This window comes from Electrophorus electricus, chromosome 14, assembly GCF_041902795.1.
Source record: "Electrophorus electricus isolate QZ-2024a chromosome 14, ASM4190279v1, whole genome shotgun sequence".
NCBI classification, from domain to species: domain Eukaryota; kingdom Metazoa; phylum Chordata; class Actinopteri; order Gymnotiformes; family Gymnotidae; genus Electrophorus; species Electrophorus electricus.
Window position 1 is genome coordinate 6,468,586 of NC_137510.1, and position 15,396 is coordinate 6,483,981.

At 41.7% G+C, this 15,396-nt stretch overlaps 2 protein-coding genes across 2 annotated transcripts; both read right to left on the minus strand.

Moving 5' to 3' along the window:
• Nucleotides 1-54: 54 nt before the first annotated feature.
• Nucleotides 55-8,936, minus strand: grnb (granulin b). The gene is made up of 15 exons (XM_027020318.3): nucleotides 8,813-8,936; nucleotides 8,318-8,395; nucleotides 7,012-7,152; nucleotides 6,717-6,854; nucleotides 6,417-6,512; nucleotides 5,865-6,015; nucleotides 5,577-5,668; nucleotides 5,329-5,467; nucleotides 4,787-4,884; nucleotides 4,377-4,619; nucleotides 3,998-4,240; nucleotides 3,529-3,816; nucleotides 2,749-2,991; nucleotides 2,208-2,432; nucleotides 55-1,722 (listed from the first exon to the last, which is right to left on the minus strand). Exons 3-15 carry the CDS (start codon nucleotides 7,150-7,152, stop codon nucleotides 1,609-1,611), a joined length of 2,211 nt encoding a protein of 736 aa, XP_026876119.2. The 5' UTR covers nucleotides 8,318-8,395; nucleotides 8,813-8,936; the 3' UTR covers nucleotides 55-1,608.
• A 979-nt stretch (nucleotides 8,937-9,915) lies between these two features.
• Nucleotides 9,916-14,311, minus strand: pus3 (pseudouridylate synthase 3). Its single transcript, XM_027020284.3, has 7 exons — nucleotides 14,193-14,311; nucleotides 13,107-13,546; nucleotides 12,614-12,882; nucleotides 12,330-12,510; nucleotides 12,017-12,126; nucleotides 11,553-11,731; nucleotides 9,916-11,363 (listed from the first exon to the last, which is right to left on the minus strand). The coding sequence occupies exons 2-7, from the start codon at nucleotides 13,524-13,526 to the stop codon at nucleotides 11,083-11,085; spliced, it is 1,440 nt and encodes a 479-aa protein (XP_026876085.2). The 5' UTR covers nucleotides 13,527-13,546; nucleotides 14,193-14,311; the 3' UTR covers nucleotides 9,916-11,082.
• Between the last annotated feature and the right edge of the window lie 1,085 nt (nucleotides 14,312-15,396).

Consider the following 15,396-nt stretch of genomic DNA (forward strand, 5'->3'; position numbering starts at 1 on the left):
ACTGAGGGCTTTTGTTTACCAAAACAGAAATAAATGAACCTGTGAGTCATCAGGTAAATGATTTCAAAGTATTTATTTTCACCTTTGCTGGTGCAATTAATCTACTCATAAACAAGGAAGAAAAAATAAAAACAATCTTAACAAATAAAATATAACCTAAACTACTAATCAAATCAACTCAAAAGAGAATGTCTCTAAACCATAAACAACTTTAAACTTGGATCATGTTTACTCCTTACAGCTTAAACTTTCAAGACACAACTGATCAAGGCCTGTTGAAAACATAGACCACTACCATAATGGTAGATAGCATGCTTTCAAGCAAAGAGAGGGGAAAAAAACAACAACAACAACAACAACAACAACAAAACCCAAACCATAATGTGTGCTGAGGACATTATCATTAAAGCTATGCCATAATTAAAGTCTTTCATCGGTTTATGTTCTTTAATATGTGAAGGATCCTCAAGTTAAGATATTGATTAAGAAAGGACAGGCTATGTGATGTAGCACTTCTGCAAGAACAGCCCCCAAATGCCAACATCTCTAATGTGCAAGAGGCACTAGGTTCATCACTCCAGTGATCTGACTGGAAATGCTTTAAGTAACTAAAGCATAGAAATCCTACTTAAGAAATTCCTTCATTTCATTCAAATTATACACAGAAATATAAACCCCATCACCGAACCAGATCAAAGAAGTTCAGACATGTTGGAATTTACAGACTCCTTCAAAGTCATAGCAGTGTTAGACCTTTTTTTAAAAAACAAAAACAAACAAACAAACAAAAAAACAGGAATTGTAAAATAAGTAAATATAAAAAAAAAACAAATTAAAAAAAAAAAAAAGAATAGTACACATTTTTTAAGTCTCAGTTAGCAATGTTAGCATGTTTGGAAACTCCTGTAATTTGCTTACAGCATACTTTTGGGACAGCAAGACATTTAAACCAGCTCAACATGCCTCAGTGTCAGGTTTGGGTTCACACATTCACTGCTGTCTATGCACTAGCATCTCCCACTCACATGCGTTTATCTATTCCATTGAACATCATCTCACAGCTGCCTTCAGACTTCAGTTTGGCCAATTCTCTGCCAATTAGATGTGTCATTAAGATGTGTGGTCTGCCATCTGCAGGCATCACACTTGAATACAAGGAATTTTATATACAAGTACAAAGGAAACTAAGTAGCCTCTGCACTAATCGGTCACAGCAGCATGGTATTAAAATTTTTTCTGTGAGCTGGCATCAGATGGTATCATTAACAGTAGAGACAGAATTCAGCCATATGTAGCTGCTGATCTAGAACAACAGAAATTCCTAAATGCAGCATTTCAGCTTCCAGAAATAAGTAGAATGGAGAGTATGAAGCCGGCACAGGCTCTAATTCTGTGGGCAAATTGGAAATGTGTTACTGTGCTTCAATGTCAGTTTCTTTCTATACAGAGAGGATTTATCCAAATAGTTCTTTAAAAACCAGTTCCTGTTAAAAAGTGTAAAAAGTAAACAAACAAACAAAGCTCAAACCAGGAGGATGATGTTTCTAGTCCCTTTACATTGTGAATTATAGAGCAGTGTGGACGAGTAGTGTAGAGGGCAGGGGGCACTTAAAGTGAATTGTCCCACCAGGTGAGTGAAGGCACTCTAGTGCAACCTTTAGTTTTTGTGTCACAGGCATATCCCATAGGGCAGCAGTGCTTCATGTCTTTACAACACACCGCCTAGAGAGATGTAGAGAGAGAAAAGAAGTAAGTGAGAGAGAGATTGAGAAAGAGCGCGATTGAGAGAGAAGAGGGGGAAGATAGGAAAAAAGACCAACAACTATCAAATTAAAATAATCTGTCTGTAATAATGAAACCCTTCCCAGATGGAACTGGGCTCATCAGCATTTGTCAGCCTCAAAGTTCAACCTGAACTGCAAAATGTCAACATACTTCGTTCAGTTCTTCATAATTGTGAACTGGTTGCTTTTCAACCAAACTTCAACTTGACAATCAAATTTGGAAGGAAAATCCATGTTGAAATGAGATTGTATACCCAGAAGGAGAAAGTATTTTCTGTATCACTGCCACTGTAGTATACAGTGTAGCGATATTTTACCAAAGAAATTATACTAAAGCAAGTAACTATTGGTGATATATAATCATAGCAGCTAGCATGGTCGGCTGGATATATAGCTAGCACAGGTTCAGCGGGGAAATATTACCTGCTTGAATGGACAGCAGGCCCACTCAGTGTCTGATATTTGACAGCAGGTCTCAGTCTTGGAGCACCGGCTCGTCACATCACACACCACCCCCTCAGGCCCATCTGCATGCATGAGCAAGTGTGTGACGGCGCGCGGGTCAGATGGTTTGACGCACGTGCCGGTCTGCAGGTCACAGGTGTATCCCTGTGGACAGCAGTGTTTGTGATCCTCACAACACACGGCCTACACAGAGAGAAATCCAGCATTAGGGGTGGATCTCCTGCCTTCTACTGATGTTCCAGGCATGCTAGGCTGCGGATTCATTAGCTCATATAAAAGTTTATATGTTACAATATTTTTTGTGACTTTTTTTTTTTTGGGTGAAAAAGCAAAACCATCAATTCATGATTTGAAACAGAACTTTTGTTCTAGTGCTATAATTAAATGACCCTCCACACAGAGACACACAATTAAGTGCATAAAGCTGTAGATACACAGTCACACAAGCTGAAATCTGTGCTCCTGATGTTTAAAGCGAACAGCAAGCTGCCACACACACCTTTAGCAGAGGGCAGCAGCCCCACTGCCCTGTGGATAACCTGCAACAGGTGGAACCTTCTGCGCAGCTGGTCTTTGGGTCACACTTCACGTCGCTGAATGCGATTTCTGACCCCTGAGTCTTTTTGGCCTCCTTTTTGCTGAACCACGGAATCTCCAGGTGACCTATAATGCATGTGGGCTTCTTCTCGTCACAGGTGTAACCTCTGGGACAACAGTGATCACCATCTCCACAGCACACAGCCTGGAGAGAGAGAGAGAGAGAGAGAGAGAGAGAGAGAGAGAGAGAGAGAGAGAGAGAGAGAGAGAGAGAGAGAGAGAGAGAGAGAGAGAGAGAGAGAGAGAGAGAGAGAGAGAGAGAGAGAGAGAGAGAATTTTTAGAGACAGCCTATGTTCTGTGTATATAAGGAGTACATACTCTGAAGTGTAATTTATTATATGTTTTATGAAGTTATGCTTATATAGTGTCTTTCTTAGTACCCAAGGGCACTTTACAATCAACACACTACACAGCAATTTTACATCCAGTCAACACACTGGTGAGAAACGGAAGCCAACTGCACGTAGCACAGTGCAAGAAAGAGAAAAATGGGAGTTTTACCAGCAGGCAAAATGAAATTAGGGCTTTTCTGTCAGGCAACAGCAGTAGCATGCCTCCCTGGGTCCTCCACTGAGTGGAATTTAATTGATCTGAGAGGACACTTTTTTGCCTGAGCTTAGCACGCACTGGGGGCATGTGGGTGAATGCACGGATCTGATCATGGGAGTGTGTGGATCTAACCTGGGGCAGAGGGCAACAGCCCCACTTGCTGAACTTAGTCATGTAGCAGCAGGTGTTGTCTCTGGGGCAGCTCGTATGCTTGTCACACCAGTGCTCGTGCTGCACGACACTTGCTGCTTCACTGGAGCTAGCATTAGCGATAGCATCAGAGTGCTGAGTCATGCTTAGCGCTGGGCGCTTGTTGACCCAGGGCATGCTGGGGAGGGAAGGGTGCTCGCAGGATTCCTGAGCGATGTCACACGTGTAGCCCTGAGGGCAGCAATGCTGCAGATCGTCACAGCAAACAGCCTAAGGGGTGGTGGGGGGTTCGAGAGATGAGAGAGATGAGAGAGAGAGAGAACACCAGTACAGATTAAAACAAATGTGCGAAATTAGAGAACAGAACAGTGTCCAACAATTTTAGAAACATACTTAGGCACTTCCCTAGATTTTCAAAGTGTGATCTGCACTTGTGTGTGTGTATACATACCTGGGGCAGGGGACAGCAGGCCCAGGCCCCTGATTTTTGCCTGCAGCATGTAGTGCCCCCCGGGCAGAGGTACGTGTCATCACACTGGTCGGTCTGGGCTAGCAGGGATGGAGCAGGCATCTTGGTCACCCAAGGAATTGCCAGGTGGGGACCCTCATCTGTGATGCTGTCGCACGTGCTCGCAGCCACATTACACACAGTGTTGTTTGGGCAGCAGTGGAGGTGGTCCTCACAGCATACTGCCTAGAAAAGATATACACACATGCACACGAAAGAAAAACATTAACCTATTTAACTCAATAAGACGAGAACAAATTTGCTCTTCATAAGCCAGGTGTTCCAAATACTATGCGTGCGTGTGTGTGTGTGTGTTGTTCACCTGTGGAAGAGGGCAGCAACCCCAGGCTGCAGACACCATTTTACAGCAGGTCGCTCCATCAGGACATGACGTAGATGAGTCGCATTTTTGATTGAGAGGTTGTGGGACAATTAGGAAGGCAGGCACTTTCTCCACCCAGTCAACAGAGGTCAAAGGGTCTGCAGAATCATCACACATGCCCTCCGAAAGGTCACACACTGTGTTATGAGGACAGCAATGGATGTGGTCCTCACAACACACCGCCTGAAATACACAAATGTGCACATACACACATGCACACACACACATACACACACACACCGTGTCTTAGAATGTACTGGATGTAATGCAAAATGACAATGCAGTGTTAGTGTGCTATTATATGGTCATGTGATGTTACATGTTACAATACACGGTTTGGTATGGGGTACCTCCGGTAGTGGACAGCAAGCCCAGTCACCATCTTCTCTTTTACAGCAGGTGGAACCACTCTCACATACTACTGACTTATTACAGGGCACTGATCTGACTGCGTGAACGCACAAAAAGACACACGCACGCACACAAACACACCAAGGTTAAAATGGTGCACACAGTATATAACATTCAACCAGCATTACAGGGTGCTGACTCCCGTGCATTCATAGCAAGGGGAGGAATCCACAGGCAATAAGGTTTTAAATATATATTTTTATAGCTGGGTAATCTTCACATTTAAAGCTATAGTTAAATGACTTTCTTATTTCTAATTTCTTTTTTAAAACCACAAATGAAATCTGAGAGTATAAAGGGAGATATGGTGAAAGGAAACTTTTTTTTGGTACTAGCTTTATCAGTTGAAACCTTCTAGTGCTTTTGCCTACTCAATAAAAACTACTGAGAAAGATATCAGCCACATGCATTATCCAGCTACCCATTTGGTCACCTCCATACCCCACTAACAACGCTTCTTATGGAGGCTATGGACGTTTACCTGTCGTCTTTGGATGGAAGACAGGCTGGATCTTGGTAGCCCATGGTTTTGTCTCATTGGCTGAATTACAGGTGCTATGGATGAGGTCACAGGACATGCCCTCTGGACAACAGTGCATATGATCAGAACAACACACAGCCTGCAAAAGGTGATAAAAAAAACAGTTATACATGTTAATGCTCATAGACTAAAGAGAAACCAGAGTAGGGTCACAAATTCAACATGCAACACATGTACACAACATGTACCTTTGGCAAGGGGCAACAGCCATAGCTACCGTTGCCTAGTGGGCAGCAGGTAGTATCATCAGGGCATTTGGAAAATTTATCTGCACATTGCACTAGACACAGACACACACACACACACGCAGCGTGTAAGAAGTGCATGTAAATATATAATACACAAACATCGTCATAGATGCAAATGGGTCTTTAAAACTTCACAGTTGCTTCTGGAAGGAGAACATACAATGCATTAAAGAAACAAATCTTTCTATAATAACAAGGTGAGTGTCATTACAGGAAGTGATGTCATACCTGCTCTCGTCTTCTCTCGAGCCCTGGGGCGGGCGGGTAATTTTCTCCACAGAGGGGTGGAGCCCAGTGTTGGTGACACACACCTAGAGTGTGCGAGGTCACAGGTTGTGCTTTGCGGACAGCAGTGCCTTTTATCCTCACAACACACCGCCTACACGCGCGCGCGCACGCGCACACGCACACACACACACACACACACACACACACACACACACACACACACACACACACACACACGTGTCAAGCCACACCTCATGATAACATACTTGCATTCTTAGCAGCTGCCCTTGATGGATTTGTGCTCTTAAGATCATTTACAGAATCCATACAGTGCAGGGAAACAGTCAATCAAAAGATCCGACTCCCGCTAGTGAACACAGGAATGTGGACAGTTGGCCCAATGGCCTCCAACCCCTGCGGGATCCTCCTCAGTGCTGCGGGGGAGTTTCGTCTAGCAGCCTGTATAATGTACTTTCTGGTGTTAAAACAGGCATTCTTTCAGAGTGACACTTGCGTGCCCACATGTACACATACATGCACATATAAACATACATTAGGCATAGGACAGCAGCCCCAGTTCCCAGAAGGCATCTGGCAGCAGGTGGTGTCATCTGGACACTCCGACTCTTGGTCCGGACACACCACTGCCTGCAAGAAAGAGAGTAAAAGTTATAAACGGACATGTCAGTTACTCTGTGGCCATCAGCAGTGATACCAACTACAATACAACACGTTCTGTGACACAAACCCAACTGTTACTTGATATGGTTTACTGTTTGTGACTGAGCGTAAGAATGGGTTTAGTGAGTGTGTGTGTGTGTGTGCACGTGTGTGTGTGCGCACGTGCATTACCCGAGGAAGGCTGGACTGCTGGGCAGGAACTCTCTTCACCCAGTCTAGAGTGTGTGTCTTATTTACACACTTGAAATGTACTAGGTCACACCATGTTCCCTCATAACAGCAATGAAGATGATCTGAACAGCACTCTGCCTGCAAGGACACATACACATACACACATGCATATACACACATATGCCTGGAGCTGCATTCACATCTTAATTATTACTAAAAACAAATATGATCATTTCTGATTATAAAGACCAACAATCTCACATGTGCACACACGCAAGTGCCCGTGCACACTCACATTAGGGAGTGGACAGCACCCATACCCTCCCGATGGCTTCTGACAGCAGGTGTTTCCTTCTTCACACATATTTCCATCAGGGCAGATAAGAGCAGCACACACACTCATCACACACACCACTACACACACTTTCTTATGCATCTGAGAGAAAAGAGAGAAAGCAAGGGGGTCAATGACACATACACCAACACACATCCTCCCAAATGTGTAAGCTATAGCTACTTAGGAGAAATCTACACAGTAATAATAACTTTCTTCCCAGCCATGAAATCATGCACACATCAGAAAAGAAAGGCAAATCTGATAACTGGAATTACAATGCACTGGCACCACGACATATGCCTGAACACTTCACCATGACAACACTTTCTCTACATGGCAAATGGCAAATCTTTCCTTTCTATACCTGATAAATTAGTATTTTCCATGCCCTTTGATCAGATCTGGAATTAATGTTCTCAAGCACGTGAGCACTAAGGTAAACAGTAGCGTTCCATAGACTAAAGATACTAGTGATGCTAAAGCTGAAACCTTTTTTAAAGGAATATAGTTTAAATGCATGTATAGGTGCAAGAACATACGCTCCTTAAGATGTACTGTTTTGGTTGACCAGGAATTTACATCTATAATTCAGGTCACCTTAGCTTTAGTCTTAGTGGGTTTGATACCATCCAGAGCTTAACTGGTCTGGATTTAAAAAATAGTGCAAATCAAGAAATCACTAAGTGATATTATTGAGCACCACTGTACACTCCCTCACTCAATACCTTTTTCCTGTTTGTCTACTTGATATAAAGTACACCATAAAAAGGGCTCAGTCCAAAAAGCCTGGCTATAGCAGTTATATCCACTGCACAAATAAAAAAACAAAAAACAAAAACAAACTTGTCACTAAGATCTCAAATGTCCTACATCTCCCCATAGGCTGGGGCAAAAAAAAAACAAAAACAACGGTACGCATTATTTGCAGTGACAGCTGCAGGAGCATCAACAGATCACGTGTCTCATCACAAATTTACGCATAAGGGTGCTCAGTGTCATGTGCCTTATCAAAGCAGAGTAGGAGTGTTTGCTGTTCATGGCAACGCTGCTGATAAAGACTTGCATTTATTCTTTCTCCCAGTAGAGCAGTACACAATAAAAGCACACTTGCATATTGTCAGTAGGAAATGCAATTAAACTCTAGGTGTGCCATCCGCAAGTTGGCTACAATGGTGATGTATGCTGCAGAACACTGACGAGAAACCAACAGGTTTATGGTCTTCATAAAACATTCATTTTAATTGGTTTAGATGTGAACACTTACCGCTGTATGTTGACTTGATAGCTTGAACCCCCTTAGAAACTCTTGCCCATTCAAGTGTGTCCAGGCAAGCTTTCAAATCTTTAAAATATAAGAAAATAAATGAATTAAGCCTAGAAAAACAAACATGAGCCTTCTACAAGCCACGTTCAATGTACTTTGACACTGTCTCAATGAGGAGATAAGTTTTCTGATGTCCAGTAAGCAAGATTATTTGACAAGTATACCGAATTCGCCCGATAAGGTTAATTGTAACCAATGTCCCATAAATAGGAAACAAAAGGCCAAACTCATCTAACTCTAGTTATACTGTAGCTAGCGTTAGCCAATCTAGCTAGTGCGCTTAACGCTAACTAGTTAACGACAGTGACTCGGACTAGAACATTAGCAAGCTAACTGTAGCTAGCTGGCTGTTCAACCATTCCGACAATTCAATAAAAGCTCTCTAGTGGCATTAGCATATAACTACTGTACACATCACAGGAAGGAATCGCTTGCCAGGATGAAGCGTAGGAAGGAACGTCTCGCAAGATGGACCCGTTAAAAACTGACATCCTGAGGCAGAACAACAAAGCAAGCGTTTAATTCGTCACATGACTCAAACCGCATCATGTGACTGCGTGTGCAATAGCGTAACGTCGCAAATAGAGGCCAGCGAACTCCTGTCGACTGCTGCAACTCTCATACCCCCAGTGGCCGAGCCGCTCTGTCAGCATGTATGCCTCTAGTGGTACATTTCAGAATTGCAGTCATACTTTCCTGCCCTTGAGGGAGAATTTTAGGTTAATGTAACGTACTTGCTTTTACACCAAAGTGTATATAGTACGTAATAAAACTCCTAAGTAATAACAATAAGGGCAAGGTGGGAGATTCTTTTGTAGGAGGAGGAAGTTGACCTAGCGAACGTTCATGTGGTTTATGTGACAGATAAAGACAATTTTAGATCTCAGAACACCTGTTAAATCATTAGAGTCCTTTACACTGTGATATCTACCCATCAGGACAACACAAAATACCAGAACTGACCACTGGGTACCACCAGGAACCAAGAGAAATATTGAATGGTTTCTTTTTTTATTTAGCAGGGGACATATAAACCAGTTAATTTGTATTTTTGTTTTTTCATAACTAAAGTGTAATAATGTACAAGTCGGTTAAGAAAGATAAGATCAAATCAATGCCTATAATTGTTGTGGCATACATTTTGTGGGTTCTTTAGTAACATTTGGTTAAATGGTTCTTTGCATGGTGAAATAGTGCTTTAGACTGACAGAGAATGTGCTGTATATGGTTCTGTATAGCACCAGAAAGGGTTCTTCTATTGTATACAGGTTTTGACATCATACCAATAGAACTCTACACAGTGCTGTGTATAACCGTATACAACACTCTCCAATCTGAAGAACCATTTCACCATGCAAAGAACCATAAGCATAAAAAGGTTATATACAGAACTCATGGTTTTAAATACAACAATTTATTAAAGAATCCTTGAAGAATCTTAATTTTTAAGTGTATGAGTATTCTGTTTATTGGTCACATAAACCACGTGAATGTTTGCTAGGTTAACAAGTTCCTCTCGTACAAAACAACTGGCCTACTTACACTTGAAATCAGCTTTATTACATACTGTATACACTTTATTGCATACTGTAAACCAAAATGCCACACTAAAATAAGATGGAGTATCCATAGGCATACTTGTCAGGAGCTGACCATGCAGCACTGTGGGTCTGGAGATAGACCATATTCCTGTACTCTCAGACTAATTTTTATTTATTTTTGGGCTTGAATGTAGGGCCTAATAAACCCACAATAAGACACCTTGAGATAAACAATTGTTATAATTTGTTTATAAAGTTATTTATATTTTATAAATATTTATATTTTGAACTTTGTCCAAAATATGTAAAAATGTCTGTGTTAGTTAGGTTCACAAATTGTCTTTACTGTCTACACACAAAATTTAATACAATGGATTATATGCAATAATAATTTTGCCACCACAATTAGAATTTTAATTCCATGAATTTTCATGTATTTCAATTTATTCTATATGAATTTGGAATTGGATCAAACTGAATTTATTTTAATTGATTTCAAATTCTTTAAGCACTCAGACATTAATTTTTCTCCTGCCTGCTACTCAAAAGTAGCTAAATTAGGAGTTACCCATGGTAATCAACATACAATCATATTTTTCCTGATTTAGGATTGAATAAGATAAAAATGTTCAAAATATAAATAAACTAAACCTCAAGTGAACCTTGGTATACACAGAGCACACTGCACACCTTTTAATGAAACAAAGGAACAGTCAAGAATGAGGCATTTATGGTGTTAAGAAATAAGGAAAAAAGCAAATGCCACAGTGAACCTTGGTGTGCAGTTTTTTATACTATAACTTTTTAATAAAACTGAAAGGTTACAGTGAGGAATGATGTATTTATGATAAAAAAATGTAAAAAAAAAAAACTTTAGTTTTTCAACTTTCTAATACTGTGCCTAATAGTTAACAAGTTCAAGAACTGTTTTTCCTGCTTAAAATGTCTCTGCATACCCTCAGCAAGCCAAAAATCAATATTTATTTTCTTGCTCTATCAAATATGATTTTGCCCATAGTTATTGCTAAATGCAGTAATCAAAAGGGAAAAAAAGAACCATTTGAAAAAAAATAGCTAAATGTCCCAAATTTGGCACCTCAGCATTTTAGATACTCGTGTATGCCACTAGATTTGCATTATATTGAAGCACGTTTCTATCAAAGGTCAAGGTTTACAATGTAGGTTGCATGGGACATCCATATTTCTTTGAGCACACTCTTGCTGTTGGTCTGAGGTCACTTGTTGAGAGTGTCTTGACCTCTTGCCCTTAAAGGCCACAGTCTCCTCTCCACTCTCTCCCTCCTCTCTCTCAAGTCTCCCTCTTTTCACGAAGTGCTGGATACGTGACTCTAGACTCTCACAGCGAGGACGCTCCAGCAGGGGGCAGTAGTTCCGCTGTCTGGAACCCTCCAACAGCCAGCACTGTATAGAGGAGGATGCCTTATCTGCAGATCAGATACAACATTTTTTCAAAGATTTATCATCAATCAATAATCACCACTATGAATTTGTGTGTTTTCATAAAGTACAATTATGGGTTAACAAACACATAATAAATGCCCAAAGAGTAATTAGATGCTATGCTTAAGTGGAGTCACACACACAAGAACGCATGCAAACACGCATGCACACACCTGCTAATGTGATGTGCATGCCCTGGATCATGCTATGTAGGACCTGAGCCTTGACAGCAGCTTGGGTCCAGTGCTGATGCAGGCAGCAGAGCACCTGACTCTCCTCCTCAGGCTCACTTTTCCAACACAGGCCCTCGAAATGGCACTCGTACAACACCAGCGGGTAGTCCACTGCCATACTATGATTGTGCACACACGTGCACGTGTACACACACACACACAAGACACACACACACACACACACAGATCATTAACAAATCAATTAACATGGCAAAATAATCCTGCAGTACCAGGAGTTGACCAGCACTACCTCTATAAATCAATATAATAAATTTTTTATTTCATGCAACAACAAAGGGTGACTTGTAAATATGAATGGAAACAATATTCATTGGTATTCAGTGAGGTGTCAGTGATGCTAAAGGAACTGAGCCCCTTTTCAGCTTAGTAGAAGGGCAGTCTACCTGTACTGAGGTTTCCTTGGATTGTTCTCAACATCTAACAGCTGGTCAATGACCTCGGGTGCTTCTAGCTTCTGGCCAATCAGAAGCAGCACAGCCATCATGCAGCGTACCTGCAGAAAGATCAGTTCTCAGAGCGAGACGCACAAAGAAAAGACCCACCCCTAGAAATATTGTTCACAGGAATCAATGTAAATCATGTACTCTTAATGTGCATGCATTGACTTAATTTCATATAACGAGATATTTAGGAGGCAGGTTTTTTTTAATTCAAGTTCATTTTGAGTCGGTAAAGGATATGCCATTGTGTACAGACCTGGTGGTAGAGGAAGGCTAGACCTTTGACCTGGAAAAAGTAGAGGTGGTGGGGGTCAACAGAAGGGTGGCTGGTCGAGGCCGGGTGCACGCTGGCAGACAGGATAGTCCTCTGGAACTGCAGCACCCCATTGCCCACGTCCATCTTACAAAAGTTCCTGAAGTCATAGGTTCCCTCATACCTGCAGAGAGCATTGAGTATTGCCTTAGAAAATCATGCAGGGAAGAATAACATACATTAACTGTTGAAAGGATTTTTTTTCCCCAGCGTATCCCTCCACGGACCGCCTGGCAGCTGCAGCCATGAGCTCCACATCCAGGTCTCCGTGAGGAAAGTAGTACCGGTAGGTTCGGTACTGGCAGTCGAATCGTGCACTAAAGCTGGTGTGCACTGGTGCCCAGCAAAGTACGCGGACATCTGGAGGAAGGACTCTGTTTAGTATTTTTACGTAGGGTAACTCAGTCATGGGGGTTTCAGGTTTACCCTCAACACCAGCAGGAATGGTCACCCCCAAGCCACTGAACTGAGAGGACCGCAGGTCAATGGATATAACCTGTAGTGAAAACAGGAGCGAAAGAAGGAGGGAGAGAGACAGAGAGCTTTCATTATTGTTTATATACAGAACTGAGAAGAACAGAAGACCACAGAACAGGGAGATGAGCAGTTAAAAATCTCCTATTACAAATCCCTGAGCCATGAGCCAAGATTTCCAACTCAGGAAAAGCACTGTCTTGTGTACTCCAGTGCAGGAAACTCACACATACAGTCCAGTTCTACCTGGGAGAAGGCACTGACACCTTTGTCTGTGCGGCCACAGCGGTGGTAGTTGGAGCTCTGTCGGTCCTGGATGAGTCTGGTCTTGAGGAGTGCTTCAAACAGCCGGGCCTCCACGGTATTGTCCGTGTTTTCCTGCACGGCAAAGCCCTGGTACTGCCAGCCCAGGTACGCCAGTCGTAGGGCCACATGACGTCGTGGGTGTGCCGAGAAGTCAAAAACTCGCCCCACCTCTGCCCTCCTCCCTTTCTTTCTACCCCCTCTGTCCACCTGGCTCTCAAACGGGGTAAGGCAGGGCGGTGCCATCATCCTGTCCTCTTCCTTTACACAACTGCTCCTGTCCCTCAGCTGGGCTTTCAGTTGCTCTACCTCCAACTCTAGTGCCTTCACCTGGACCTGCAAGGCTTCCTCAGACACACTCATGGCGCGAAGGCAAAGATCACCTACACAAGATATACAGCAGTATTATTGCTGAACCACACAACAGGCAGTGTTAAGACATGGTGTTATTGCAGTCCATGCTGTGGACATGGTTAAAATGGCATGCTCTTACTGGACATCAATCTGTCCGGTCGATGCACACGTTTGAGATAAATGTTCAGCGTTACCAATTTTCTGAAGACGTGTACTCAGTAAGTGTACTAAAGAGTGGAAATGGAAGATGTAGGTATTATTTTGGTTTGTGTGTGAATTATCCCCATTAAAGTTCCTTTTGACAAAGTTTCACTTTCTGGACTGAACTTTGAATTACGCACTGTGCGCAGACACGCTGATCTGACTCTCAGGTGCTGAAGATTTATTAGAAGGATTTTAGTGTTGACTTTAACAAGAAATCTGACGGATAGAGGCGCAGAGACACAGGCATCTCGAAAACAGAAATCACATGATCTCTGTTCATGTATGCTGTTTGCAGTAAAACTCTACTGCGAGAAATATGATTGGAAAATGAGCTTCTAACAACACATGCTGCTGTCTCATTAGGCTTTGGTTAACAGAGCCATGGAAAGTGATGGAAAAATAACATGTTCATAAAACTCAAGTTACGTTTCATTATACGTGTCGTCTTTCACAACATTTCAGCGATTTTACCTTAAAAGGGATGAAGCGTTCCTATATACAGCACCACAGTCCTAAACTTAAAATAGAAAGTAATAACTAAAAGAACACGTTACTTTGCTAAGCTAGCTAGCCATATACTTTGCTGACCACGAAACAACCTATAGTGAAGGTGGAAATAACGGCGAACTGGCACGTTACAGGAATGCATATCAAAATAAAAGTCGGCTTTAACCCGTCTTTGATATAGCCTATTACATTGTATTATATTTATCATTTAAAGTCAGTAATCTCAGCGAGTATGATGCTCATTTGATGCCTTCTATCACCGATCAATATATGGATGGGTTGATATTTGAGAAATATCCAATGGAAATGGTTCAGTGCACATTTTACATGTAGTCACACTAATTTGGCTAATAAACATATTTATGGACATTGTTGCCTGATATAACAGATCTATATATCAATGGGTTGAACTATGAGTAAGCACCATCATCTAACCCTAGTAAACACCATCATCTTACCCTTGCAGTTGCACTTGAAGATCACAAAGGAGGTGTTCATTCTTTGTGTTATCATTCTTAAGTTGTTGTCTCTCTAAAGGATCTAATACCTTTGTTTTTTTAAGCCTCTGGCCCTTAAACTGAATGTTTCTCACTTGCTTATCTATATCTTCTATATTAGATAACAAACTGACTGAATGTGTCATTTTCTCAATTTAAATAAACTAACCAAGTTAAAATAAATAAAATAACCCCACAAAAAGTCCACAGTATGTAAATTTCACAATAGCCCATGCAAGCCTGCAGTTTCAAATCTCAGTAATAATATGAGCCATCACTTTGTGAAGTTCACTTTGTGAAGTTCACTTTTGATAAATATCAAGATCTTGAATTTCTTACTGCCATGATAGTACTTGTAGTCTCATAGTTGCTCAATAAATACCAGCTGCTAAGAATTTCAACAGTCCCACAATGACAAAGCGGAATCTTTCTCCACACTACCTTCTGCAGCCCTCAGTGCAAAGTTGTACTAGAGCAACACCGCTGAATTATGGATTGGCTCTCCAACCGATGGTTCATGCGTCTTTCTTTTTTCATTGCAAAAATGCACCATAAGAGCAAAAAAATGCACACTTATTTCTCAAATAAAATGTTAACCATGCAACTGAGGTAATAAAATGATATTGTAAGGAGAGAAATAGGGATGGTCCAGAATAAACTGGTTTCATGCA

Bases quoted from the DNA above. Each gene is read 5' to 3' on its own strand.
- grnb (XM_027020318.3), bottom strand. From the start codon at position 7,152: ATGCATAAGAAAGTGTGTGTAGTGGTGTGTGTGATGAGTGTGTGTGCT. The intron at 6,855-7,011 runs GTGAGTGTGCAC...GTGTCCTTGCAG, and splicing joins GGTGCTGTCCACTCCCTAAT to GCAGAGTGCTGTTCAGATCA. The intron at 4,241-4,376 runs GTGAACAACACA...TATCTTTTCTAG, and splicing joins GTTGCTGCCCTCTTCCACAG to GCAGTATGCTGTGAGGACCA.
- pus3 (XM_027020284.3), bottom strand. From the start codon at position 13,526: ATGAGTGTGTCTGAGGAAGCCTTGCAGGTCCAGGTGAAGGCACTAGAG. The intron at 12,127-12,329 runs GTCTGTACACAA...ATCTTTCTGCAG, and splicing joins TAGCCTTCCTCTACCACCAG to GTACGCTGCATGATGGCTGT. The intron at 11,732-12,016 runs GTAGACTGCCCT...GCACAATCATAG, and splicing joins CCAAGGAAACCTCAGTACAG to TATGGCAGTGGACTACCCGC.